The 26,242-nt window shown below is 57.3% G+C and overlaps 2 protein-coding genes across 2 annotated transcripts; one reads left to right on the top strand and one right to left on the bottom strand.

Annotated features, from left to right (window-relative positions):
• Positions 1-510: 510 nt before the first annotated feature.
• LOC116505932 (RAB6A-GEF complex partner protein 2-like) lies at positions 511-14,935 on the bottom strand. The gene is made up of 8 exons (XM_032213434.1): positions 14,783-14,935; positions 7,100-7,236; positions 2,896-2,979; positions 2,585-2,734; positions 2,347-2,496; positions 1,951-2,078; positions 1,696-1,873; positions 511-1,581 (listed from the first exon to the last, which is right to left on the bottom strand). Exons 1-8 carry the CDS (start codon positions 14,896-14,898, stop codon positions 1,358-1,360), a joined length of 1,167 nt encoding a protein of 388 aa, XP_032069325.1. The 5' UTR covers positions 14,899-14,935; the 3' UTR covers positions 511-1,357.
• An 83-nt stretch (positions 14,936-15,018) lies between these two features.
• LOC116505931 (non-lysosomal glucosylceramidase-like) lies at positions 15,019-26,005 on the top strand. Its single transcript, XM_032213433.1, has 17 exons — positions 15,019-15,304; positions 15,381-15,472; positions 15,559-15,674; positions 15,800-16,018; positions 19,150-19,389; positions 19,868-19,970; positions 20,051-20,204; positions 20,965-21,090; positions 21,450-21,625; positions 21,725-21,829; positions 22,035-22,142; positions 22,873-23,024; positions 23,108-23,214; positions 24,813-24,955; positions 25,032-25,147; positions 25,235-25,426; positions 25,504-26,005. The coding sequence occupies exons 1-17, from the start codon at positions 15,075-15,077 to the stop codon at positions 25,732-25,734; spliced, it is 2,610 nt and encodes an 869-aa protein (XP_032069324.1). The 5' UTR covers positions 15,019-15,074; the 3' UTR covers positions 25,735-26,005.
• Positions 26,006-26,242: the final 237 nt, after the last annotated feature.

The following is a 26,242-nucleotide window of genomic DNA, read 5'->3' as shown; positions in this document are numbered from 1 at the left end:
AAATGCCAAAGAAACCTCCAGGAGGAATAGGAGAAAGGGAAAGGCAGAGGAAGAATGGGAGGGAATGTAAGAGTAGGAAAGAGGGGAGGAATGGGAAGAAGAGGGGAAGGGTAAAGGGGAGGAAGGGGAAGGAGAGAAGGGAAAGGAGAGGAGGGAGGAAGGAAGGAGAGAAGAAAGAGAAGAAAGGGGGTAGGAAGGAGGGAGGGAAGGAGGGAGGGAAGCAAGGAGGGAAGGAAGGAGGGAAGGAAGGAAGGAGAGAAGGAGAGAAGAAAGGAGGGAAGGAAGGAGGAAAGGAAGGGGGAAATAAAGGAGAGAAGGAGAAAAGAAAGGAGGGAGGGAAGGAAGGAAGGATAACAATTAAACAATTGTAGTCAAATGAAAATGGAGGTATGATGATGGTAATATGTATAAATATCTGAGTTAAAATACTTGAGTTAATATGAATTATGCTTGATGACTGTGGAAGAGATGCACGAAAGCCTTTTGAAACCAACTGATACACTTTCTACAGTATGTAAAAAAGGAAGATTTTATGTGTTGTGTTTCTTTTGAAAAAAAAATAAAATAAAATAAAAGGAAAGAAACCTCCAGAGTAGCAGGAACTGAAACCCACCAAGACCCGGAGGGGGGTGGGGGTGGGCTCGTCTACCAGCTGAAGCCCCCCAAGGGAGGAATGGAGCCCACCACAGCCCCACTGGAGTCCTGCCCACCAGACCCACGGGGGCTCCGGGGCCTACCCTAGTGAATGGGCCCTTTCTCTCCCGTCCCCTGCACTCTTTCCCTCCCCCACGTCTAGCCTGCAGCTCTCCTTCCCCGCACTACTGGGAACCGCGGGGGTCGCCCTCCAGCACTGCTCCTCAGTCCCAGTTCCCAGGTGGGTGGCAGGAGAGGAGGGGGGCGGCCAGGGACTGCGCAGGGCTCCTGCTCCGAGAGTGGGGCTTCCGGGTGGAAGGGCAAGGCTCCTCCTCCTCCTCCCGGCAGGCCTGCAAAGAGGGTGGGCCTCCCGCCTACTCCTCTGCATCCCGGGGCAGTGGGGGCATCGCCATGGGCACACAGAGGGGCCGGGAGTTGGTGACAGACACGAAACAGGCCTCTGGGTAGGGCGGAAGAGCCGAAAAGGGTCCCCTCCCCTTTCAGCCTTGGCGCTGTTTCATAAGGCACGGAGGGAGGGAGGGAGGGCGAGGCCTTCACTGGGTCTCCATGGGGAGGGGAAACGCTCCAGCCAGGACGGGCTGGGTCTTGCCATCCATGGCCTGCCCACAGCCTGGCACTCCGCAGGTCAGAGTCCTCGGGCTCCAGGCAGTGTCCGGAGGAGTCTTCCGGGGCCCCCAGCTCCTCTCCCGCCAGCCCCTCCTGCTCAGATGGAGAGAGCGCTGCAGCTGGGCAGCTGGGAGACGGAGGTAGCCAGCAGGGGGCTGGTGGGCAGCACCTTGATGGGCAGGTCCCAGCTGAAAGTGTCCACATCCATCTGCTCCACTCCTGTCCAGCTGGCGGCTTCCGACGGGTCCTTGGGAGCCACCGGCGCCTCGGCCGCGTCCCGCAGAGTGACAAACTCAAAGTGGAGCCTCCACTGTAGGGACACTGTGGAAGAGAGGGAGGGAGGTGCTCAGGGCAAGGGGCGCCGGCAGGTCCGACAGGGGGGGAAGGAGAGCCCCGGGAGGGCTGTCTCAGGGGGCCCTGACCCCACAGGCTCACCGACGTTGGTGCTGAATCCCGGGGCCGAGCTGAGCGGGATGGGCAGGCTGAAGCTGGTGCGGGCCGTGTGCAGGCAGGACTCCTGGTGCCGGGCGTGGGTGCTGTAGGAGGCAGCCTGGCCCCTGTGGCGCTGGAAGGCCTCCTGGACACGCTCCTCCGTCTGCAGGCTCACCAGGTACTGGTGGGGACAACAGCCCGTCAACAACGGTGCCCCTGCTCCCGCTAGGCAGCCCCCCCCCGGGAGGCCCCCCTCACCTGCAGGCAGGGCGTGTCCCCCTCGGAGAAGCTGAAGGTGCCCACCACGTCCTCCCCAATCTTGTAGACGGTCTTGAAGATGCAGAAGGTGGCCACTCGGCCCTGGGCACTGCTGATGTTGAACAAGTCTGAGGACGGACGGAGGGAGCTGCCCTGAGATTGTGGCCCAGCCCGGCCCCCAAGTGACCCGGTAGGAGCTTATAGGGAGGGGGGAGCTGCCTCCCGAGGTTGAGGGAGACCCCCAGGATGGACGGTCAGAGGAGTGGTGGAGGCCTTCTTGCAAAGGAACCCCTGGGAGGGGCCCCAGGTGGAGGGTACCACGGCTGCCGAGGCCAAAGTGGGTTTTGGAGGGTGGGCTGTAAGGGACGATCTTCCAGATTGGGGGGGGAGACTCACGCAAACTCCGCCGCGAAGTCACGACCGTCAGGAGCTCCGTGGCCAGGTCCGCCAGGCGGGAGGACTTCTTCAGGCCGCCCTCTTCCTCCTCCAGGAAGGGGTTGGAGGGGGCCACAGTCTCGTCCTGGGGGAAGGGGTAGTCTCTCAGCCCTGGGGAGAGGAGGAAGCCAAGTCAGAGGCCGGGCGGCCGGAGTCCCGGGCAGGCAGGGGGCCGGGGTGGGGTGGTGGTGGGGCTTACCCTGTAGCACCATCACTCGGAAGGGGACACGGAGCAGCTTGATGGCCGAGTTCACCCGCTGGCAGCCGATGGTCAGCTTGTAGACGTACTTCACCGTCTGGCCACGGAAGGAGGGCGGCCCGTCCACCGGAAGCATCTCGCAGTAGGAGTCTGGAGGGGCATAGGGAGGGGCCGTGGACCCAGGCCAGCTGAGAGGGGAGGGCCCGACGGGTCCCGTTCTGCTCTCAGCCCCTCCTGCAGCTCTGGGGTGCCACCCCCCGCCCCCCTCACCCCTCAGCGCAACCCACGGGGGAAGGGAAGGCAGCGCTCACAGCTCTTGGACTCGCCAGGATCCAGCCTCAAGTCACAGAAGAGGATCTTTGGGGGTGTTGACAGGATGCACTGACCCCGCTCCCCTGCAAACAAAACACATGTCACTAGCCCTCAGCAAGGCCTTCCCCTTCCTTTTTTTTTTTTTAAAAAAATGAAACTTATTAAGAAATTTCGTTCTAGTAGTGAAATCCAATGCAAACTGGACTTAAAGGAGAAAAAATACAAGTAAAAAAAATAAGAATAAAGAGAAAAAAAAATTACGAAATGGCTTCCAACCTTCGGCACAAGCATAAACCAATTTAGTCACCCCCAACCCCTTGAAGGCCAGAAACATCAACCTCTGACCCCCACCCTTACAAACGACATCCCCCTCCTCCTACTCGGGTCTGGGGGCCACCAAGAAGCCCATGAAGGATTATCAGAAGTAACAGCCTTCTGATAAAAGCTAAGCCTGGAAGACTGGCAGTCATTATTGGGGTTTTTTTTCCCCGTTTTCTTTCTCTCTTCTGTTTTGGAAACATGGGTCAACACTTAGATAAGGAAACCTTAACATTCCCAAATACCTTGGCGGGAATTCAAAATCTATTGGAAGGATATGGGAGAATTGAGAAGAAGCTGGAAAGACTAGTCTTCCTCACCGCAAAAGATGATGGGGTTGGAGCCCCAAAAATTAAAGGGGAGAATGAAGATATAGAAGATAAAGATAAGACAATAGATCAGTGTTTCTCAACCTTGGCAACTTGAAGATGTCCGGACTTCAACTCCCAGAATTCCCCAGCCAGCAAACGCTGGCTGGGGAATTCTGGGAGTTGAAGTCCGGACATCTTCAAGTCGCCAAGGTTGAGAAACACTGCAATAGATGAATTTAATAATGGAGCAAATGTGGATGAAAGTGGAAAGAAGGGAATGTGGAAAAGGGAATTCGACGAATTTGAGCTCAACCCCAGATTCCAGGACACAGAAGAGGGAAAAAAGAAATATTAATGACAATAGACGTAAGAAGAGAAATTTTTTCAGAAGCAAGATTGACAACCAAAGACAAGTTAACTTTAGTAGCAACTGGTGGACAAGGAGATTTATCTGAGAGACCCTTCAAGCAACAAAGTGCGGAGAGAAGCCTATAAAAACCTTTGTTTAATTAAAATTCCCCCCAAAAAAATTCACAAAAAAAAAGAAGTAACAGCCTACAAGTAACCTCAACATATGAGCCCAAATCGGACTGTGATCTCTGTCGTTGAACAAAGCAGTCATTAAGCCATTAAGATGCCAATGTGGCCACTTTGCTCAACAACCGCAATCTTGGCTCTTCTGGTTGTGGGTTGTGCAAGACTTGTAGTCCGTAAAGAGGGTGGGATCCCAGGTAAGGACTGGGGAGGGGGGGACGGGCAGCACAGGCTGCGTGCACAATCCTAGGGGGGGCTGCAATGCAAAGCCGTAGCTGCCCCTGGAGGACTCAGGCCCCCCCTCCGCCTAACACACATGTGACCTGTAGCTGCCCCCCCACCTTCCTCTGCCCTTTGGGCTGCCCTGTGTATGGGCACTCGGTGGCAACGCTGCGGGGTGTGTCGAAGCAGAAGCCAGGCGTCTTCAGCACCCAGCTGCCCCAGGCTTTACCGCCAGCCCCACTGTTATAATATAGTTCCTTGTGTAGGTATGTGTCATCCATGGTCCAGTTTGTACCAGGGCATGCAGAGCCACGCTGAACCACACAGGAGAAAACAAACTCCTAAAATGCCATAACATCCTGATAGTGCATAACATAATATTCTGAGATGTGCCCTACCAATGACGTCCAGGATTTGACCATATATAGACAGAACTTCCCTGAGCAGTAGATTAGCAATTGTACTTTTACAGGCTGTTTTTAACCACATGCTATTGCTCCTCCTGCCTTTGTCCTATCTCAATAAAAGGGGCTCTCAGACCCTAATCTGGGTCGCTCCATCCCGAGAAAGTTCGTGTCCTGTCTTTTCTCCACATTGGCCTCATGGACGAACCACGGGAACGTTACACCCCACAGTCCTGTCCCTGAGAAATGCCCCCTCAAGACCCACAGCCAGCAACCAGCCTTCACTGTCCTGCGCCCCAAAGCCTCTACGGTTCGCGTCTCTCCCCCTGCTGGGCTTCTCACGCCTTCAGGCACCCCTGGCCTGTGTGAGGGAGCGCCTGGCGGCTCCATGAGGCTTTCCTCCTAAGGCTGCCTCAGGCCATCCTCTTCTCTGTGGGATCCCCGACGCGTGACCTGGAGGGAGCAGGGGGATCGGGGCATCCCACGGAGCATGAGAACGGGCTCCTCCTCTTCCCACCACCCTGCTCCTCCAGCTCCTACCTCAGGTGCCCCCGAAAGGCCGCCTGCGAGCAGCGGGAGGGGGAGGAGGGGGGAAGGGACACAACAGGAGGGCGGCAGATCCTGTGGGGCGCAGGGCAACTGGGGCTCAGGGTAAAGGGGGGAGGGGGGAGGGCCTGGGGCCACACACACACCCCGCCTCTTACAGGGAGGCCCAAAAGGCAGAGTTTGGGGGCAGCCAGGCGTAGGAAGGGAGGGAGATTGGGGGGTTGCCAAGCCCCCAAATTCAGCCCCTGTGACCACAGGGCCACCGCGAGGGCCACGTCTCTTTTTCCAGCACTGCTGTAATTATGACGAGTCCCTGGAACTAATGGTGATAAGTGGAGGACTTCCTCTATTCTGTTGCAACCTTGATCAAATTATATTTATATTTCTCCCTTTTACTTTTAACCGCTTTAATCTTTCGTTCATTCAAACACTGCCACAATATCACATTTCTCTTCGAGATAATGACATTATTTTGTTTCGTCTTGTAACAGTCTATTTCCCAGAAGTTCTTTAGAATTACTTGAAAAATTTAACTGCAGAAGTTTCACTACTCCAAGTTTTTCTAGATCCTTAGTCCGTGTATAATCTTCTACGATCAAAATCTTTACTTTGCTCTTTTATTTCACATTCTTTACGTTCTTAACCTTCTGAGTATTATTTTTTTTAATTGATTGAAGGAAAACTGAAGGCCCAAAAGCCTTTAATAGCTTAAAAGGAGTTGAATGGACAATTTCCTAAAGTCATTAGCAAGTGAAGTTGGCAAACTCCGGGTCCTTTCAAAGCCTCCGAGGAGGCTGTGAGCAAGAGGGCTGCTCCCTCTGTCTCCTGGCACTCAAAGCCCCAGAAAGCCACCCCTCCTGCAGCCTGCTGGCGAGGAGCCGTCACCCAAAGCCCCTGCACTGGCGGTGATCTCCCGTCGTCTCTTTTGCCAGGGGTCCACTCACTGCTTCCGGGCCTCACGTTCCACACTTAGCAATAGCAGTTAGACTTATATACCGCTTCATAGGGCTTTCAGCCCTCTCTACGCGGTTTACAGAGTCAGCATGTCGCCCCCAACAACAATCCGGGTCCTCATTTCACCCACCTCGGAAGGATGGAAGGCTGAGTCAACCTTGAGCCGGTGAGATTAGAACAGCCGAACTGCAGATACCAGCCAGCTGAAGTGGCCTGCAGTGCTGCATTTAACCACTCGGCTCTTTTTAATATATACATATATATATATATATATATATATATATATATATATATATATATATATATATATATATATATATATATATATATATATATATATATATATATATATATATATATATATATATATATATATATATATATATATAGAGAGAGAGAGAGAGAGAGAGAGAGATAGATAGATAGATAGATAGATAGATAGATAGATAGATAGATATAGGTAGAGATAGAGATATAGATATAAATAGCAATAGCAGTTAGACTTATATACTGCTTCATAGGGCTTTCAGCCCTCTCTAAGCAGTTTACAGAGTCAGCACATTGCCCCCAACAACAATCCGGGTCCTCATTTTACCCACCTCGGAAGGATGGAAGGTTGAGTCAACCTTGAGCCGGTGAGATTTGAACAGCCGAACTGCCGAACTGCAGTCAGCTGAAGCAGCCTGCAGTGCTGCATTTAACCACTGCGCCACCTCGGCTCTTATGGACTTGTGGGCTGCGCTGTCAAGAGTGGCCTTCAGCGTGCCAGACCTCGCTTGGAATACCGGCAAGGGCCTCCCTCCCTCTCCCAACCCCAGGGGTCCCCCTTTGACCCTCTGACCTCAGGCAATGGGCACCAGCCCCGGCAGAGACCCCCGCTCCCCAGGAGGCTCCCTCCTCGAGATGCAACTCACCTCTGTTGGGCACAAAGACGGTCTCGTTTTCCGCCTGGGCATCGTAGCTAGTATCTTGCGAAGGTGGCAGAGCAACACGGCTCTCACTGGTGTGCAACTGGCAGTGGATCTGAGCACTGGCCCAGGCCAGGATCTCACTGGAAGAGAGGAAGAGGAGAGGAATGCAAGCGAATGCCAGGGCCAGGCCACTGGGAGGGTCACCCGCTGGAGTCCTGTGAAAAGAAAACCCCTAGAGGGCAAGGAGCCCTTTCTGAAAGCAAATGCCATTTTCTACATCCTCCTCCTCCTCTGGGACTACAGTGCCCGTACCCTGCTCTACCCTTGCAGCGATCCCCCTTTGGATTTACGAGACAGCTTTGGAGGCTCCCAGGGTGCCAGGAGAGAAGTGTTTCTTTGTTTTATTAGTTTTGTATGCCGCCCACTCCCGAAGGACTCCGGGCAGCTCACAATAAAACAGGGAAAGGGGAATAAATAAGATGATACAAAAAATTTAAAAATGCACAACATTCACAATTGAAGCGGGGCTGGATATTTCAACAGCCCCCCAGCCTGTCGGAACAGCCAGGACTTAGTAGCTTTACGGAAGGCCGGGAGGGTAGTAAGGGTCCGGATCTCCACGGGGAGCTCGTTCCAGAGGGCCGGAGTTGCAACAGAGAAGGCTCTCCCCCGGGGGATCGCCAGCCAACATTGGCTGGCAGATGGAATCCGGAGAAGGCCGAGCCTGTGCGATCGAATCGGTCTTTGGGAGGTAATTGGCAGGAGGCGGTCTCTCAGGTACCCAGGTCCGATGCCATGCAGGGCTTTAAGTGGGCGTGGGGAGGGCCCTGGGCCATTCAATTCACAAAGCCCTCTAATTACCTTTTGCGCTGACGGCGATATCCCAAAACCCTGGTTTCTTGTGGATTTATTCTCCGTTACAACAAGCCTGATGCTGCACTGGGAGGCCTCTCTCTGGCCCCATCTAGCCGGGAGGGTCTGGGGGCTGTGGCTCCGCTGGTGAGCTCCCCCCAGACCCCCTTGGGAGCCTGCAGCTTGAACCCTGGGTCAGTCAGGACCCCCGAGAAGAGGCCATCTGAGCTCAGGCTGCCAGGCAAACTGCTCAGGAAAGCAGAGGAAGCCCTGGGACCCCGGGGGGGGGGGGGGGCTTTTGGCCCGGCTTCTGCTCACTTCATCAGCAGGCGACACATTTTTTTCAAAGGTTTTGCTCCCTGAAAAACTTTTGGGGACTACGACGGACCCTTCAAACTGAATGCAAAGATAATTTCAGACGACCGTATTACATAGAAATCTCGAGGAACGTGAAGTTAGCTTTTAAGGGCTACGTGGGTAACTGAATAATGTCTCTGGCGCTCTGCAGGATTCAACGGGGCCAAAAGGGTTTCGCGGCCGGTTGTCATCCTTATTCCTTGTCCGATTGTGCGAGGACTCTCTCTCAGCTGCGCAAGAGAGAGAGAGAGAGAGCAGCGGGCAGGCCCCACGGAGGCGCAGCAACAGCGAATGGGTTCCACCACAAAACCGCATTCAACTAAAGCGCGCTCGACGAACCCACGTAGCTGACGTCATCAACAGGGCGACAACAACACGGAGACAGAAGCATGCTGTAAACGCTAAACCTAAAATTAACCCCTAAACCTAAGCCCCCTAAACCTAATCCTAACCCTTAACCTAACCCTAACCTAACCCTAAACCTTAACCTAACCCTAAAGCTAACCCTAACCCTAACCCTTAACCTAAACCTAACCCTTAACCTAACCCTAAACCTAACCCTTAACCTAACCCTAACCCTAACCCTAACCCTTAACCTAACCCTAAACCTAACCCTTACCTTAAGTTGAATCGGCTTGCTTTCAAAGCGCTATTTAAAGCGCCCTTCTTTCTCCGCGCTCGCTGTTGTCGCCCTGTTGATGACGTCAGCGATGCGATTTAATCGGGCGCGGCTTAGTCGAGTGCGGTTTTGTCATGCCACGCAGCGAATGTACCGCGTCAAAGGCGGAACGCTGTTTCGCGCAAAGGCAAGGGCAGGGATGCTTCACTCCCACACTAAGGCTCTGGCCATCACCACCACCACCTTCGTGGCAGGACGACAGCTCTTTCATCCCTCTGCCATAACAGAGCGAAGGAGAGAGCCACAGTAGAGGGATGAAAAGAGCTGCAGATGGCCAATACCTGCTCTAGTTTAACCCCCTTCCCGAGGCAGAGAAGTCCTTATACCATCCAGGAGAAATGATTGTCCAATCTTTTCTTTAAAAAAACTCCAATAGCCATAATCCCAGGAGGCAAGCTGATTAATCATTCCCACTGAATTTCCTCTGGATTTCCAGATTCCATTTCCCTCTGAGGAGCTTCCTCCATGGACTTCTTCCCTCCTTCCTTCCTTCCTGTATTGGGAGGCAGCTATCAGGTCTCCCCTAAGCCTTCCCTTCATTAAGCCACACTTACCTACCTGAAGTTCCTTTAGCTGCTCACTGTAATTTAGCCCCTTATAAATTATGGAAACAAGTGAAAAATAATTGAAAGATTAAAACAAACTGACATTAAAATGTGATTAAGCACTGGCTACCCATTAGTCTCTGGACCGGCTTCAAGGTGCTGGTCGTTACCTATAAAGCCCTACATGGCATCGGATCTGGGTACCTGAGAGACCGCCTCCTGCCGATTACCTCCCATAGACCGATTAGATCTCACAGGGTAGGTCTCCTCTGGATTCCATCTGCCAGCCAATGTCGGCTGGCGACTCCCTGGGGAAGAGCCTTCTCTGTTGCAGCTCCGGCCCTCTGGAATGACCTCCCCGTGGAGATCCGGACCCTTACTACCCTCCCGGCCTTCCGCAAAGCCACCAAGTCCTGGCTGCTCCAGCAGGCAGGGGGGCTTGTGAAACATCCAACCCCACGGAAATTGTGAATGTTGTGTCTTTTTTAAAGTGTTGTCTTTGTCTATTTATCCCCCTTCCCTTGTCTATTGTGTCCTCCGGGAGTGGGCGGCATACAAGACAAATGAAATGAAATGAAATGAATTAAAAACTGTGCTAAAACCATGCCTACGAGAGCCAAGATTATCTTTGTCTCTCTTCTCTGTACTGTTTCCAGGGTCTCACCATCATTTCTGTATTATTACTGGGACCAGGAACTGAATGCGGCATTCCCGGTGCGACCTCGCTAGCACAGTATAAAGTGCTATTATCAGGCCCCGTGATTCTGATGCTGCTGCCCCTGTGCTGATGCCCCCTAGAACGACATTGGTGGTGTTTGGCAGCTGCAGGAAGCAATTACCCACCAAATCCCTCTCACCACTGCTGAGCCGGTACGCACCGCCTCCCTTGTACCTGTGCACCTGGTTTTTCCTGCCTAACTGCAGGACATTCCATTTCTCACCACTGAACTGCATCTTGTTGGATAGGGCCCTATGTGCGGGTCTGTCAGGATACTCCGGAGGCCTCTTGAGTCTATCTTCTAAAGCAGTGTTTCTCAACCTTGGTCACTTGAAGATGTCTGGACTTCAACTCCCAGAATTCCCCAGCCAGCATTCGCTCTAAAGTGTTAGCAGTCCCCCGCCCCCTGTTGTAATATAATTCCTTGTGTAGGCGTAGCAGTCACCCATGCCCCAGTGGATAACAGGGCATGCAGAGCCACACTGAACCACACAGGAGAAAACAAACTCCTAAAACTCCATAACATCCTGAGGTGTGCCCTACCAATGACGTCCAGGATTTGACCATATATAGACAGAACTTCCCTGAGCAGTAGATTAGAAATTGTACTTTTACAGGCTGTTTTTAAGCACATGCTATTGCTCCTCCTGCCTTTGTCCTATCTCAATAAAAGGGGCTCTCAGACCCCCAATCTGGGTCGCTCCACCCCGAGAAGGATCGTGTCCGTGTCTTTTCTCCACATTGGCCTCATGGACGAACCACGGGAACATCACACCCCCCGGTTTACGTCAGGTCTGATCCTGCCTTTTTAGTTATCAACAATTCCAAGCCTTGTCTGCAAATTTGAAGAGCCTCCTTTCTATTCTCTCATGTAGGCAATTTATTTGTTTTTAGCTATCACATTTATATGGCTTCCCATTTCATACAAGGGATCTTTGTGCAGCGCGCAATAAAACCAACCAATATAAAACCCAATCAAAGCAATCAAATGATCATAAGTAAAAATGGATTCTGAGAGGGTTAACTGAGACATGCTCTGCTGGCAGAGGAAGACCCTGGAATTGCACCCAGAGGCAAACTGGCAAAGCGAGGAAGCTCAGGGCACAGAGGAACAGCACATGCCCGCCCAGGAACATCCCTGAGTGCCCATGCCAGTACACTCTGTGCAGTAGCCAAAGGCTGTTTGGAGGCTCCTCCAGGGCAGCGCGGAGGTGACCAAGTCAGGAGCCAGAGGCCGTCTGCTCCAGGAGTCCTGTGCCCCCAGATCTCACTCTGGGTCTATTTGGGACAGTATGACTGTTGTAATATAGTTCCTTGTGTAGGTGTGGGACACCCATGGCCCAGTTCATACCAGGGCATGCAGAGCCACGCTGAACCACACAGGAGAAAACAAACTCCTAAAACCCCATAACATCCTGATAGTTCACAACATAACATTCTGAGATGTGCCCTACCAATGATGCCCAGGATTTGACCATATATAGACAGAACTTCTCTGAGCAGTAGATTAGAAATTGTACTTTTACAGGCTGTTTTTAACCACATGCTATTGCTCTTCCTGCCTTTGTCCTATCTCAATAAAAGGGGCTCTCAGACCCCCAATCTGGGTCGCTCCATCCTGAGAAAGATCGTGTCCGTGTCTTTTCTCCACATTGGCCTCATGGACGAACCATGGGAACGTTACATATGACCCCATCCAACACTTTATAATTTATTTAAACAATTTATACGCTCCCCCATCTCAGTCTCGTGATCACAATTTAACAACCAAACGAACGATGCACTCTGCATGGGGCTCCCCGTGAAGAGTATCCGGAGGCTGCAGCTGGTGCAGAAGGCGGTGTGGCCCAGAGTCTTGGGAGCCCCTTGGGCTGCACATGAAACACTGCTCGTGTGTGGGCTGTCCTGGTTCCCGGTTTGCTTCTCGATCAAATTCAAGGGGTTGGGAGTTACCTTTGAAACCCAGGGATGTATCCGAGGAGGGGGACCAGCCCAGCCCCCTCACAGCAGTGGAAGAGGCTGCTAGGGTCGTTCCCCCCCCCCCCTGTTCAGGAACAGAAGCAGGCAGGTCAAGGAGGAGAGAACGCCTTTCCTGCCCTGGCCCCCTCTCGCCCCAGAGGTGAGAACTGCCCCTTCCGTTTTTGGCCTACTGGGAGGGAATCAGAATTTTACCCGCTGGCCTGGGGCCCCGAGCGGGAGGGGGGGGGAGGGCAGTAAAAAGTCCCCATTCCCACCCCGTCCACCTCGTGGCTCCAGTAGGCATGCTTATAGCACAGTTTTCAATAACATTTTAATGTCAACCTTTTAATCATATTTCACTTGTGCTTCTATCATTCATAAGCAACCTGCAGCGGGGGAGACAAGTGGCATAGAAACCTAATGAATAGAGATAAAACAGGGAGGTGAAACGGGATCCCCCAGATCCTGTCCGGGGGGATCCCGACCCTGTGGAACGACCTACCCGTAGAGATCCGGACCCTTCCCGCTCTCTCGGCCTTCCGAAAAGCCACTAAAACCTGGCTATTCCGGCAGGCCTGGGGCTGTTGACTTCATGAATGAGGTCCAGTCCTACCCAGATGGGAGTGTATGGCGCATTGTTTTTTTTTAAATTGTTTCCTTTTAAACTGTTTCTTTTTATTTTTAACTCCTTATTTTGTTTCTGTAAGCTGCCCGGAGTCCTACGGGATTGGACGGCATATAAATTTATTAAAAGTTAAAGCTGTCTGGCCTCTGCATTCTTCTTTAGCTCTCTGAATGCAGCCAAGAGGGCCGGGCCCATCATTCCACCCAGGAGGCAGCTACTGGCAGCCCCTCAAGGGCCGGGTTTCGGCGGCTTTCAACCCTCAATGACACACACACACCCGCCCCAACAGAGGCTGATGCGTCTCTCCAGAGGGATCTGGGCAGACCTGACCTCTGGGCCCCATGTAACCAAGGGGAATTCCACCGAGAGAAAAGGTCGCCCTGCAGCAAGGGAAGCCCACCGCAAACCTGGCTCAAGCACCAGCAGCAGCTGAGCCCCCAGGCTGCCTTAACGGAAGGGAATAGGGGGAGGATCAGAGACCGCCGGAGGGTTAGAAGAGCCTCACGTGGAGCATCCGCCTCTGGTTGCCCCAAGGGAGGGAAGGAGCAGAGATCCTGGGAGGAGCCCAGAGGGGGAAACTAGGAGGCTCAGCGGGGCTGGAGGAGGGGAGTGGGGGGCTGCATCTGGGGGACTGAAGAGGAGGACCGGAGGGGGAGTCTCGCAGTGTTTCAGGGGCTTCCCCATAGGAGGAAGGGGGGGGGCTGCATTTGGGGGACTGAAGAGGATGGGGGGGGGAAGAGGGAGGGAGGGGGGTCTTCCAGTGTTTCAGAGGCTTCCCCAGAGGGGAGGGGGGGCTGCATCTGGGGGACTGAAGAGGACGGGGGGAGGGGGGGTCTCCCAGTGTTTCAGAGGCTTCCCCAGAGGAGGAGGGGCTGCATCTGGGGGACTGAAGAGGACGGGGGGAGGGGGGGTCTCCCAGTGTTTCAGAGGCTTCCCCAGAGGGGAGGGGGGGCTGCATCTGGGGGACTGAAGAGGACGGGGGGAGAGGGGGGGGTCTCCCAGTGTTTCAGGGGCTTCCCCATAGGAGGAGGGGAGGGGGGGCTGCATCTGGGGGACTGAAGAGGAGGACGGGGGGAGAGGGAGGGGGGGCTGCATCTGGGGGACTGAAGAGGAGGACGGGGGGAGAGGGAGGGGGTCTCCCAGTGTTTCAGGGGCTTCCTCAGAATAGGGGAGGGGTGGCTGCATCTGGGGGACTGAAAAGGACGGGGGGGGGAGAGGGGTCTCCCAGTGTTTCAGGGGCTTCCCCAGAGGGGAGGGGGGCTGCATTTGGGGGACTGAAGAGGACGGGGGGGAGAGGGAGGGGGGGTTTCCCAGTGTTTCAGGGGCTTCCCCATAGGAGGAAGGGAGGGGGGGCTGCATCTGGGGGACTGAAAAGGACGGGGGGGGGAGAGGGGTCTCCCAGTGTTTCAGGGGCTTCCCCAGAGGGGAGGGGGGCTGCATTTGGGGGACTGAAGAGGACGGGGGGGGGAGAGGGGTCTCCCAGTGTTTCAGGGGCTTCCCCATAGGAGGAAGGGAGGGGGGGCTGCATCTGGGGGACTGAAGAGGACGGGGGGGCAGAGGGAGGGAGGGGGTCTCCCAGTGTTTCAGGGGCTTCCCCAGAGTTGGGGGGGCGGGGGGTCCGACCTCTCCCCTAAAGGATCAGGGGGGAGGAAGCAGGAGGAGAGAAGGGGGGAGGGGGAAGCCCACCCAGGGGAGGAGCCAGCGGGAGCGAAGGGGGGGGATTTCCTGGCACCCGGGACAACCGGAAGGGGCGGCTTCTCCATCCCGGGAGGGTTTCCGGAGGAGGCCGGAAGCGCGTGGGGGGGGGTTCCTCCCTGGGGTCGGGGGGTGGACTGGAGGACCTCGGGGGACCCCCCCCATTGGCCTAGGAGGCGGAGCTTAGGGAAGGGCCGGGAGCTGCCGGAGGGAGGGAGGGAGGGAAGGGAGGAGCGCCCCCCCTCCCGGGGCCTACCTGGAGGCGGAGGTGGCGTCGGGCGGGAGCGGGTTCCGCAGCGTCACCAGGCACTCCAGCGCCTCCCCGGCCAGGAAAACGGCGCCCCGCAGAAGCGACGCCGAGACCTCGATCATGGCCGCGGAGGGCGGGGCCGGCCACGTGGACGCGCGCACGCGCACTCCCTCTCCCCCAAGGGGCGGGGCGGAGGGTGGGCGGGGCCACCGGGCCGCCCCTCCGCCCCGCCCACTCCGCTTTCCGCCTAGGCGGCCGCCGTCGGAGGGTCCGCTGCTCCGCGCTTGCCGCTCCCGCCATGGCTGCCTTTGGGGGCTGCGCGGGCTGCGGGCGGGGCGCGCACGGGGACGGGGAGGCGGCGGCGGCGGCGATGATGAGCCGCTACGAGGGCCGGGCGGCGGGGCGCGGGGTGCCGCGGTTCGGGTGGCGGCTGTGCCTGGCCCACCGCTTCGCCGAGCGCAGGAAGCCCCTACAGGCCGGCGACGTCTCCCCCGCCCACGCCCTGCGGCACCTGGGGCTGGCCTTCAGGTGGGGCCCCTTCCACGGCCGAGGGAGACCGGGGACCCCCTCCCCTCCCCCGGCTGACCCTCCCCTCCCCCCGCAGGTACCTGGGCTGGTGGTACCGGAAGACGCGCGTGGAGAAGCGGCTGCCCTTCATCGACCTGCTGCACCCGCAGCCGCTGCGCCCCATCTACGGTAGGGGCCGCCCGGAGGGCCGGGGGCGCGCCGGGGCCGGGGGGCGCCGTCCAACCGTCCCTCCCTCCTCCCTCCCTTCTCCGCAGGCTGCCCGCTGGGGGGTCTGGGCGGCGGCACCGTCACGCGTGGCTGGCGCGGGGACTTCTGCAGGTGGCAGCTCTCGCCGGGCTTGTACCAGCACCGGGCCGTAGCGGCGGACCAGGTGGGTCGGGCGGGGAGGGGACGGGAGGGGTGGTCGGGGCTCCCCCCCCCCTCGGGCGACCTCCGTGCGGCGCCCTGACCGGCGGCCTCTTCCTCCTTCCATCCCTCCCTCCCTCCCCCGCCCAGTTCACGGTCTGCCTGCGGCGGAAGGGCCGGACGGTCTACCAGCAGGTGCTCTCCCCCGAGCGGCCCAGCCGGCTGCAGGGCTGGAACTGGGGCTTCTGCGGCCACTACGCCTTCTACCACGCGCTCTACCCGCGCGCCTGGACCGTCTACCAGCTGCCCGGGCAGGAGGTGGTGCTGACCTGCCGGCAGATTACGCCCATCATCCCGCACGACTACCAGGTGAGCCTCCGGCCGGGGGTCCCATGTGATCCGAGGGGGTGGGGAAAGGCCGGGCTGGCCGTGGCTGGAGCCTCGGGCTTGGGACTTATCGCGTGCCAACCCTTAGCCAGGGCTCCCTTCCCTGGCCCTGCAGTGGCACCACTGCCTCCTGGCCCTCCCCGCTTGGCTTCCCAACCACACACCTGCTGCAATTAAGTGCTGAGCGCTGAACTTCCAGCCCTGGGCTGTGCAATTCATAATATCCACCTGGCAAATCTGCCTAACGGCTGAGTGATTTCTGAATTGTGTAACTTCAGGCGTGAGGTTGCAAATTGCAAAGGGAGCTGATGGAGGGCAATGGAGTTCAGGGGCCAAGGGAAGCCATGGGGGAGGGAAGGCTCAGCCGGAAAGAGCAGCGTTGCCTGGGCTGGAGGTGCCCCTCCACCTTTGAAGCTGATCATTAGGATTAGGATTTATTTCATTTATATGCCACCCTTTTCCCCGAAGGGGACATGAGCATTTCGCGTTGCCCTGGGAAAGCACAGCAGCCACGTTGCACAGGAAAACCCAAATTACACGCACTGCCATGTTTTTTTGGGGGGGAGTTTTGAGGGTCTTCTCATGTGCAGAGTATTGCGGGAATCCAAAGGGGAAGCAACTGGGGCGTGGATAAGCCCGAGCGGGGCCTCCCGGTGCAGAAACGGGTGCAGGCAGAGTGGAAGATAGTCCTAGACAAAACTCCTGCTTGCCACGCCTGCCACTCCTTCCCCCAGCAGCACCCGGACCTCCGGTACTTTCCCATGAAGAGATTCTGGGGAGACCCAAACGCCCAGAGCCCCTCCGTCTTGCTGGGGCTGAGTCCCTGCCAATTCCCCCCTCCCCAACCGTCCCAGTCTCTGGGCGCTGGAGATGCCCCCCGAAGACGCCCTGGCAGACATGCAAAATCGAGGGTCTCATCTCCGTATTAAAAGACCCCCATGCTGTTGAATAAGGCTACTTCAGCTGACTGCAGTTCTGCAGTTCGGCGGTTCAAATCTCACCGGCTCAGGGTCGACTCAGCCTTCCATCCTTCCGAGGTGGGTGAAATGAGGACCCGGATTGTTGTTGGGGGCGATATGCTGACTCTGTAAACCGCTTAGAGACGGCTGAAAGCCCTATGAAGCGGTAGATAAGTCTAACTGCTATTGCTATTGCTATTGCTATCTATCTATCTATCTATCTATCTATCTATCTATCTATCTATCATCTATCTACCTAATCATATCTATCTATCTATCTGTCTATCTATCTATCTGTCTATCTATCTATCATCTATCATCTATCTAATCATATCTATCATCTATCTATCTATCTATCTATCTATCTATCTGGGTGAAATGAGGACCCAGATTGTTGTTGGGGGCGATATGCTGACTCTGTAAACCGCTTAGAGAGGGCTGAAAGCCCTATGAAGCGGTAGATAAGTCTAACTGTTATTGCTATTGCTATCTATCTATCTATCTATCATCTATCTATCTAATCATATCTATCTATCTATCTGTCTATCTGTCTATCTATCTATCTATCTATCTATCATCTATCATCTATCTAATCATATCTATCATCTATCTATCTATCTATCTATCTATCTATCTATCTATCTATCTATCTATCTATCTATCTATCTATCTATCTATCTATCTATCTATCTATCTGGGTGAAATGAGGACCCAGATTGTTGTTGGGGGCGATATGCTGACTCTGTAAACCGCTTAGAGAGGGCTGAAAGCCCCATGAAGCGGTATATCAGTCTAACTGCTATTGCTAATAACCTCCCCTAGGGGTACTTGTAGGTGTGAGGGAGAGCTGAGAGACCCCAAATGCGCACACACACACACACACACATACACACACACACATATGGGCCCCCTCCCCAACTGATTCCAGGCAAGGAGGAGAAGGAAGAAGGTCTCAACAAGGGACACCCCCCATTCCCTTCCCCCTGCAATCAGCCCACTATGGCTGATGATACCAAAAGCCTTGGGGAGGGGCCCAGGATGAAGGCAGCATCGTCATTGGTAGCTCCCCAGAGGTCACCCACAAGCATGACGGGGGGCCTGTCCGTGAGGTGCCTCTGTCTCCGGGAAGCCAGCCATCCCTTTGGCAAAAGCTGCCATGGGTCGAGGTCTCTGGGGCGGGACCCTCCTCCCAGGCCTGGCGATCGGCATGCCGGAGGAGCTGGTCTCTGGGCTCCCTGAGCCAAGGGGCCAGCAGTGGGGAAGACGCTGGAGGGGCCTGGGGCTCGATGGAATGGAAGGAAGGGGGTGGGTGGGCTGATCCAGAATCCAGGGCTGGGGGAGGGGATGAAAACCTGCCTATCTAGTCCTCAATCTACGACCACAACCGAGAGCAGAATTCCCATTGCTGACCAAGTGAGTTTCATCCGGCTTTACGATCTCTCTCTGGCATGGTGGTGAAGTGAATCACGGCGGTTGCTAAGTGAATCATACCGGTATTAAGTGAACCTGGCCTCCCCCGTGTCTGGAGCTGGCTGGCAAAGTCGCAGAAGGGCGCCACGTCGGCCCCAGGAGGCTGCTGCCGTCGTAAAGACGTGCCAGGTGCTGGAATCCGGGTGATGCTGGGACGGTGGCAGGCGAGAATTACCAATAGCAATAGCAGTTAGACTTATATACCGCTTCCTAGGGCTTTCAGCCCTCTCTAAGCGGTTTACAGAGTCAGCATATTGCCCCCAACAACAATCCGGGTCCTCATTTTACCCACCTCGGAAGGATGGAAGGCTGAGTCAACCCTGAGCCGGTGAGATTTGAACAGCCGAACTGCAGAACTGCAGTCAGCTGAAGTAGCCTGCAGTGCTGCATTTAGCCACTGCGCCACCTCGGCTCTCCAGTCACAGGTCGTTTCTTTCAACGCCATTGTAACTTTGGCCACTGACCAAGATGGTTGCAGCTTGAGGACTGTCTCTCCACAGGGACGGTCAAGGTCGCCTAGCCAGAACTAGGTTTTCCTTCTGGATAGTCTGTGTGTGTGTGGGGGGGGGGTTGTTTCGCTTATTAATCTGGTGGCCCTCAGGTGCTCCTGCAGGGAAGGAGGGGCAGAGGGGGCTGGATGAGGCTGTTCTGAGCCCAGACGAGCCGCCCGTCTTGCGTCCTTAGGACTCCAGCCTCCCCGTGGGCGCTTTCGTCTGGGAGGTGGAGAACGAGGGGGCCGAGGAGGTGGAGGTCTCCATCATGTTCACCTTTCAAAACGGCACGGAGACCAAGGAGGACTGCCGGGGCGGCCACTGGAACGAGCCCTTCAGCGTGGAGAAGGGGGGCAGCTGCGTCCGTGGGGTGATGCTGCACCACGTGACTCCTGCAAACCCCTACACCCTGGCCATCTCTGCCCGGGAGAAGGTAGGACCCCCGCCCCCATGGTCCATGGCAGCAGCTGGGACAGCAGCCCTGCGTGCCCTTCGAGGCTGCCTCTTGCAAGCTGGCAGAGAGCCCCATTGTGGCTTCTTCGCCACACCTCTGCTCACAAGGCCCCGAGGGGGGGTGGCTGCCTTCCCCAACTGTAACGTAACATCTCAGACTGTTATGTTATGCACTATCAAGATGTTACGGAGTTTTAGGAGTTTGTTTTCTCCTGCGTGGTTCAGCGTGGCTCAGCGTGGCTCTGCAACTATATCACAACACCCAACTCTGGTGCCTCTGTGTTCTAGAAGGCCCCCTTGCTCGTACCCCAGCCCCCTCCCCGCAGCCTGTTCTGGGGCTGCCCTGCTCTCTTGCTCCTCCCCGCCTATCGTCGTCCCTGTCTCGAGGGAGGGAGGGGCCTGGCTCTTCATTCCCCTCTGTCCTTCCCTTCCCTCTCTCTCTCCCCCCCCCACCCCAGGCAGGTGTTGCTGTTACCCACCTCACGGCCTTCAACCCTGCTGGCACCGGCCAGGAGGTCTGGCAGGATCTCTTGGCGGATGGCCGGCTGGCATCCCCTCAGGGTGAGTCCTGGGCTGTACGGTGGGCAGAGGCAGGCAGACTAGGAGGACAGGCCCCTGACGCGCTCGGGGCTCTCTTGCAGGGCAGAGCCCCCCCACGGAAAAGGGGGAGGTCTGTGCAGCAGCCGTGTGTGCCACCTGCGTGGTGGCCGGTCACGGTCGTGGGACGCTGGAGCTGGGCCTGGCCTGGGACATGCCTCGCATTCGCTTTGGATCGGCGGAGAAGGAGCATCGCAGGTGGGTGCTTCCTGGGGAGGGCTGGCTCCCGAGGGGTGGGGGGGGCGGGTGTCTCTGTGCTTTGGGGTTGGACCCACTTGGGTGACCCACACAGCTCTGCCTGCGGGGAGATGCCCAGGGCTGCGCCAGCATGCCACAAGCATGCCACACACTCATGGAGCGGACCCTCACCTGACCCGTGGCACAACAAAACCGCGCTCGACTAAAGCGTGCCCGATTAAACCGCGTCGCTGACGTCATCAAAAGGGCGACAACAGCGAGCACGGAGAAAGAAAGGCGCTTTAAATAGCGCTTTGAAAGCAAGCCGATTCAAGTTAAGGTAAGGGTTAGGTTTAGGGTTAGGTTAAGGGTTAGGCTAAGGGTTAGGTTTAGGATTAGGTTTAGGGGTCAATTTTAGGTTTAGTGTTTACAGCGTGCTTCTGTCTCCGCGCTGTTGTCGCCCTGTGATGACGTCACAGGTTTCGTCGAGCGCGCTTTAGTCGAACGCAGTTTTGTGGTGGAACCCACCTGACCCAGGAAACGGGGCTTCTCTCAGGACCAAACTGCAGGGTGGGCATCCTACCACCTGCGGGTCCATCCGACCCTTTGGCTGTCTCTCTCCGGCCTGTGGAGCCCCACAACAGTCCCAGTTTCCCAGGCCTCCCCTTGGGAAAATTGCTCTCCCCAATCCCCAGTTCTGTGTGCGGCCTGGGCCGGGCTGGCTTTGCTTCCCGACCGAGGCTCTGGATGGCTGAGGGTCCGTCTTCCTCTCTGCCCACAGGTGGTACACTCGCTTCTTTGGCAGCGACGGGAACGCCTGCCCAGCACTCTCCCACCATCTGCTGAGCCGCTTCGAGGCCTGGGAGGAGAGGATTGAGGCCTGGCAGGGGCCCATTTTGGCGAACAGGTAGCGCCCTGTGGGTGGGGGTCTCCTGAGTGGCAGGAAGGGGCCCAGCGCCAGAGTTTTTTCCTGCTCTCCCTCTGCTGAGGGGCCACCGTGGTCCACTCCGGCCAAACTAGGCTGCTTCTAGGCTGTCTCCTTCACCCCCCACCCCTGGTTGCCCCCCACCCCTGGCCTCGGGCTGCCCAGACTCTGTGACCATGGCGGGGGCTGCGTCCCCCATCGGCTCTGCGTTGTTTCTGCTGAAGGGGTGGCTGGGTCCCTACTCTTCCTGGGCCCCCAGGCCGGGTGGGCAGGCCTCTGGGCAGAGTGAGCCCACCTCTCAGAGGAGGACCCATCGAAGGACCCCTGTGTGCCTCTCACAGCGACCTGCCCCCCTGGTACAAGTCGGCCCTCTTCAATGAGCTCTACTTCCTGGCCGACGGAGGCACCATCTGGCTGGAGCTGCTGCCCGAGGACAGGGAGGCCCTGCGGGAGGCCCGGGGACTCTCCCAGCTGCTCCCAGTCTTCCAAGAGTACGGCAGGTTTGCCTACCTGGAAGGTGAGGCTTCGCTTTGGGCCCCGGGGTGGGGGGGACGGACGGATGCTGGGGAGGGGGAAGCCAGTGTGATGTGCATCCGCTGCCGCTTCCTCCTTCCAGGCCAGGAATACCGGATGTACAACACTTACGACGTCCACTTCTACGCCTCCTTTGCGCTCGCCATGCTGTGGCCCAAGCTGGAGCTCAGCCTGCAGTACGACATGGGTGGGTTCCCCTCCCCCTTGGGCTTCCTCGGCCGGCTCTGCAGGCGGTCTGGGCCGAGGGATGCCCCCGGCAGGGGCGGGAGGGAACACGCCTCCTTGAGCCGTGTCGAATGCTCCCAAGGGCCTGGTCTGCGCTTGGCTGGCGGCAGAGGCAGCCGGCTGGCTGATTGGACAGCTGCTGACGGCGCTTCCCTGCCCCATCCCAGCTGCTGCAGTGCTGAATGAGGACGCTCGCCCTCGGCAGTACCTCATGAGCGGACAGACGGCCCCGGTGAAGCTGCGCAACGTTGTTCCCCACGACATCGGAGAGCCAGGTAGAGCCACCCCTCGTGTCTGCACGCAGGTCAGGCCTGTGCTCTGAGGGGCTCCCTCGGCTTGGGGCCTGGCTGCGTGTGGGGGGGGGCTCCCTGGGGGCTGCCCCTCTGCAAGGCGGGATGTCTCCAATTTGCCCGAATGCGCCCCCAAGTGTAACGTTCCCATGGTTCGTCCATGAGGCCAATGTGGAGAAAAGACAGGACACGATCTTTCTCGGGATGGAGCGACCCAGATTGGGGGTCTGAGAGCCCCTTTTATTGAGATAGGACAAAGGCAGGAGGAGCAATAGCATGTGGTTAAAAACAGCCTGTAAAAGTACAATTTCTAATCTACTGCTCAGGGAAGTTCTGTCTATATATGGTCAAATCCTGGGCGTCATTTGTAGGGCACATCTCAGGATGTTATGTTATGAACTATCAGGATGTTATGGAGTTTTAGGAGTTTGTTTTCTCCTGTGTGGTTCAGCGTGGCTCTGCATGCCCTGGTATGAACTGGGCCATGGGTGTCCCACACCTACACAAGGAACTATATTACAACACCCAAGCGGGGCTGTTGGGGGAGGAGATTGTGCGGCCCCCGCTTCCTGTGTCTGGGTGGGTGGGAGGACGCAAAGGCCCCCGAGAGGCTGTCGGCAGCTGAGAGGTTTGGGGGATATCCCCTGGGGGCCCCGCCTGGAGTGTTGAGGGAGGGGGGAAGGAAAGCCACACCGTCTCCCGCTCTCTTGGGCAGATGACGAGCCCTGGCAGCGGCTCAACGCCTACCTGATCCACGACACGGCCACCTGGAAGGACCTCAACCTGAAGTTTGTGCTGCAGGTGTACCGGGATTACTTCCTCATGCAGGACGGGGCCTTCTTGAAGGACATGTGGCCCGTCTGCCAGGTGCAGTGCAGGGGAGGGCAGGGGCTGCCAGCCCCCCCGGGGGCCCCCGCGAACCCCTCCTCAGACCCCTTTGCCACCCTCAGGCGGTGGTGGAGTCGGAACTACGGTTCGACACCGACGGAGACGGCCTCATTGAGAACTCGGGCTTTGCTGACCAAACCTATGACGCCTGGGTGGCCACCGGGGCCAGGTGAGTGATGGGCCAGGAGCCCATCCTAGGACCCCCACCCAGAAAAGCTTCTTGCTGTGGGGTGTTGGGAGTCCCCCTCCAGTTGTGGGGCCTGGGGCTCTTTGGCCTGGCCGCCGTTTCCCCTGAGTAGCAGTATGTGGTCGTCTCTCGGGGGGCTTTGAAACATGATCCTGAGAAACACCCCCCCCCCAGTGCCCAGGGGAAAAGACCCCTGGGGGGGTCAGTCCTGGTTCTCCGGCGGCTGTCCAAGCATTCAAGGCTAATTCCTGCTTGAGTCCCACGCTCCCCCCCCCCAGAGGAAGGGTCCCTTGGCAGCTGAGCCCCTCGGGGACCCTGCTGCCTCCCCCAGCTGAGGCAGTTGCAAACACCCCCGCTTGCCCCCCCCCCCTGCACAACGTCCCTGGGGTTCCTGGACTCTGCTGGCTGGGTGTCTCCAGATCCCACTTCCGGGGGGGGGAGGGCTGCCCCGCTGAGGGGGCTGGGCATTCTGGTGCCCTGCCTGGATGAGGCCGAGAAGGAGGACAGAGGCGGGTGCCCTGCTCTGCAGAGCTGGCAGAACTAAAGGGGGGGACCACCACGGCGACAAATCACGTGGCCTTGATCCACGGCTTCTTCCGTGGCCTCTGCGCCTGTCGCATGGGGGAGGGAGGGGATGGCTTGGTGGGAAGTAGCCAGAGGCGTCAGGAGGCCTGGATGCCCCTGAATGGAGGAGGTACCACTAGGCACAGGGTCCTTGGGCTGGTGTGGGGGAGGGGGGAGTTAAGCAAGCTCAGCCTTGTGGGATTCTGCTGCAGTCAATGCCAGCCCTGCGAGGCGGGTAAGGTCAGAAGAGGGTGGAGCTCTCCTTTTAAGGAGACGGGCTCTAGGGATCGAGCCCGTGGCACGACAAAACCGCGCTCGATTAAGCCGCGCCCGATTAAACCGCGTCGCTGACATCATCAACAGGGCGACAACAATGAGCGCGGAGAAAGAAGGGTGCTTTAAATAGCACTTTGAAAGCAAGCCGATTCAAGTTAAGGTAAGGGTTAGGTTTAGGGTTAGCTTTAGGGTTAGCTTTAGGGTTAGGTTAAGGGTTAGGGTTAGGTTGTTAGGTTAAGGGTTAGGTTAAGGGTTAGGGTTACGGTTAGGGTTAGGTTAGGGTTAGGTTAAGGGTTAGGTTTAGGGTTAGGTTTAGGGTTAGGTTAAGGTTTAGGTTTAGGGGGGTTAGGTTTAGGGGTTAATTTTAGGTTTAGCGTTTACAGCGTGCTTCTGTCTCCGCGCTGTTGTCGCCCTGTTGATGACGTCAGCTACGCGGTTTCGGCGAGCGTGCTTTAGTCGAACGCGGTTTTGTGGTGGAACCGATCGAGCCACCTTCCGCCCCCGGCAGTCGGCAGCAGGAACCTGGCTGAGCTGCTCCACGCTCCTTTTTCCGTGGCCCCCTGCCCAGCCCTCCTCACCAGCCCAGGGGCCGCTGCTGGCAGCAGCAGATTCCTGGCCCAAGCTGCCTGCCCTCCTGATGCCAGGGAAGAGGGCAGCTCCGACTGCCCAGCCACCTCTCTGACTAAGGCGCCTCTTGTCCTTCCCTTTGGGCAACCCCCTCCTCTTCTTTCCTCGGCCAGTGCCTACTGTGGCGGCCTCTGGCTGGCGTCCCTTTGCGTGATGTGCAGAATGGCGGAGGCCTTGGCAGACGGGCCGGCCCAGGAGAGGTACTCGGGCATCCTGGCTAAGGGCACGGCAGCGTTTGAGCGGCTGCTCTGGAACGGTAGGTCTGGGCCGAGCCGGGCGGGTCAGCAGGGCCGGAAAGAGCCCCCAGCCGACCCGCTTTTTCTCCCTCGCAGGGAAGTATTACAACTACGACAGCGGCCGTGGACCCTCTTCGGACAGCGTCATGGCGGACCAACTGGCCGGGCAGTGGTTCCTACGGGCGTGTGGGCTGGGCGAGGGGCAGTCCGAGGTGAGGAGGGGGGCCAGGAGGCTTGAGGGGGGAGGGATGTCAGTGGGGGGGGGGCAGGGGGCTTCACGAGCCCCCTCTGGTCCACAGGTTTTCCCTCGCAGCCACGTGCTCAGTGCCTTGAAGACCATCTTTGAGCTGAACGTGATGGGCTTTTCGGGAGGGTCCATGGGGGCGGTGAATGGCATGCGTCCCTCGGGGTCGCCGGACACCTCCAGTCTGCAGTCGGACGAGGTGTGGGTCGGTGTGGTCTATGGGCTGGCCGCCACCATGATCCAGGAGGTGGGTGACGGTGGGGGGAGGCGGGGAGGGGCGGGGGTGCCAGCCTGGCTGACTGGGCTTCCTCTCGCCTGGCACAGGGCCTGGTGCCGGAGGGCTTCTCCACCGCCGAGGGCTGCTACCGGACGGTCTGGGAGCGGCTGGGCATGGCGTTCCAGACCCCCGAGGCCTACTGTGAGAAGAAGGTCTTCCGTTCTCTGGCCTACATGCGCCCACTGAGCATCTGGAGCATGCAGCTGGCCTTGGAGCAGCGGGCGGCACAAGGGCAGCCCTTCCCAGCCCCACCTGTGGCCAAACCCAAGGGCCTGTGAGCCAGGGGAGACGGGCAGGCCGCCGCTCCCGCCTGGCCTTCCTGAGCCAAAGCAGGCGCACGGGGGCACCCGGTATGAAGGAAGCCCCTCCCCCCCAACAGCGGGCAAAGCAGAGCTGTTGGGCAAGGGGGGCAGCTTAGAGGTCTTGGCATTATCCAATCTTCAACACTCCCCCACCCCCAACACCCTTTGATTTGCACACAATCACGTTCTGTATAATCAAGTTATTTTTAGAGGGTGAATGATTTTAATTTAAATAAATAAATTAAACTTGGAAAGAAGGCTTTGCAGAACCCTTGATGATGGCCGTGGCATAGCAATAGCAGTTAGACTTATATACCGCTTCATAGGGCTTTCAGCCCTCTCTAAGCGGTTTACAGAGTCAGCATATCGCCCCCAACAACAATCCGGGTCCTCATTTTACCCACCTCGGAAGGATGGAAGGCTGAGTCAACCCTGAGCCGGTGAGATTTGAACAGCCGAACTGCAGTCAGCTAAAGTAGCCTGC

Source organism: Thamnophis elegans, chromosome 3, assembly GCF_009769535.1.
Source record: "Thamnophis elegans isolate rThaEle1 chromosome 3, rThaEle1.pri, whole genome shotgun sequence".
NCBI classification, from domain to species: Eukaryota; Metazoa; Chordata; class Lepidosauria; order Squamata; family Colubridae; genus Thamnophis; species Thamnophis elegans.
The sequence above is the reverse complement of the archived record's forward strand: the minus strand, read 5'-3'. Positions and strand labels throughout refer to the sequence as shown.

Coding starts and splice junctions, on each gene's coding strand:
- LOC116505932 (XM_032213434.1), bottom strand. CDS start 14,898: ATGATCGAGGTCTCGGCGTCGCTTCTGCGGGGCGCCGTTTTCCTGGCC. Junction 2,735..2,895: donor TCCTGGCGAGTCCAAGAGCT/GTGAGCGCTGCC, acceptor ATGCCCCTCCAG/ACTCCTACTGCGAGATGCTT. Junction 2,497..2,584: donor CCGAGTGATGGTGCTACAGG/GTAAGCCCCACC, acceptor TCCTCTCCCCAG/GGCTGAGAGACTACCCCTTC.
- LOC116505931 (XM_032213433.1), top strand. CDS start 15,075: ATGGCTGCCTTTGGGGGCTGCGCGGGCTGCGGGCGGGGCGCGCACGGG. Junction 23,215..24,812: donor TGGGTGGCCACCGGGGCCAG/GTGAGTGATGGG, acceptor TTCCTCGGCCAG/TGCCTACTGTGGCGGCCTCT. Junction 25,427..25,503: donor CCGCCACCATGATCCAGGAG/GTGGGTGACGGT, acceptor CGCCTGGCACAG/GGCCTGGTGCCGGAGGGCTT.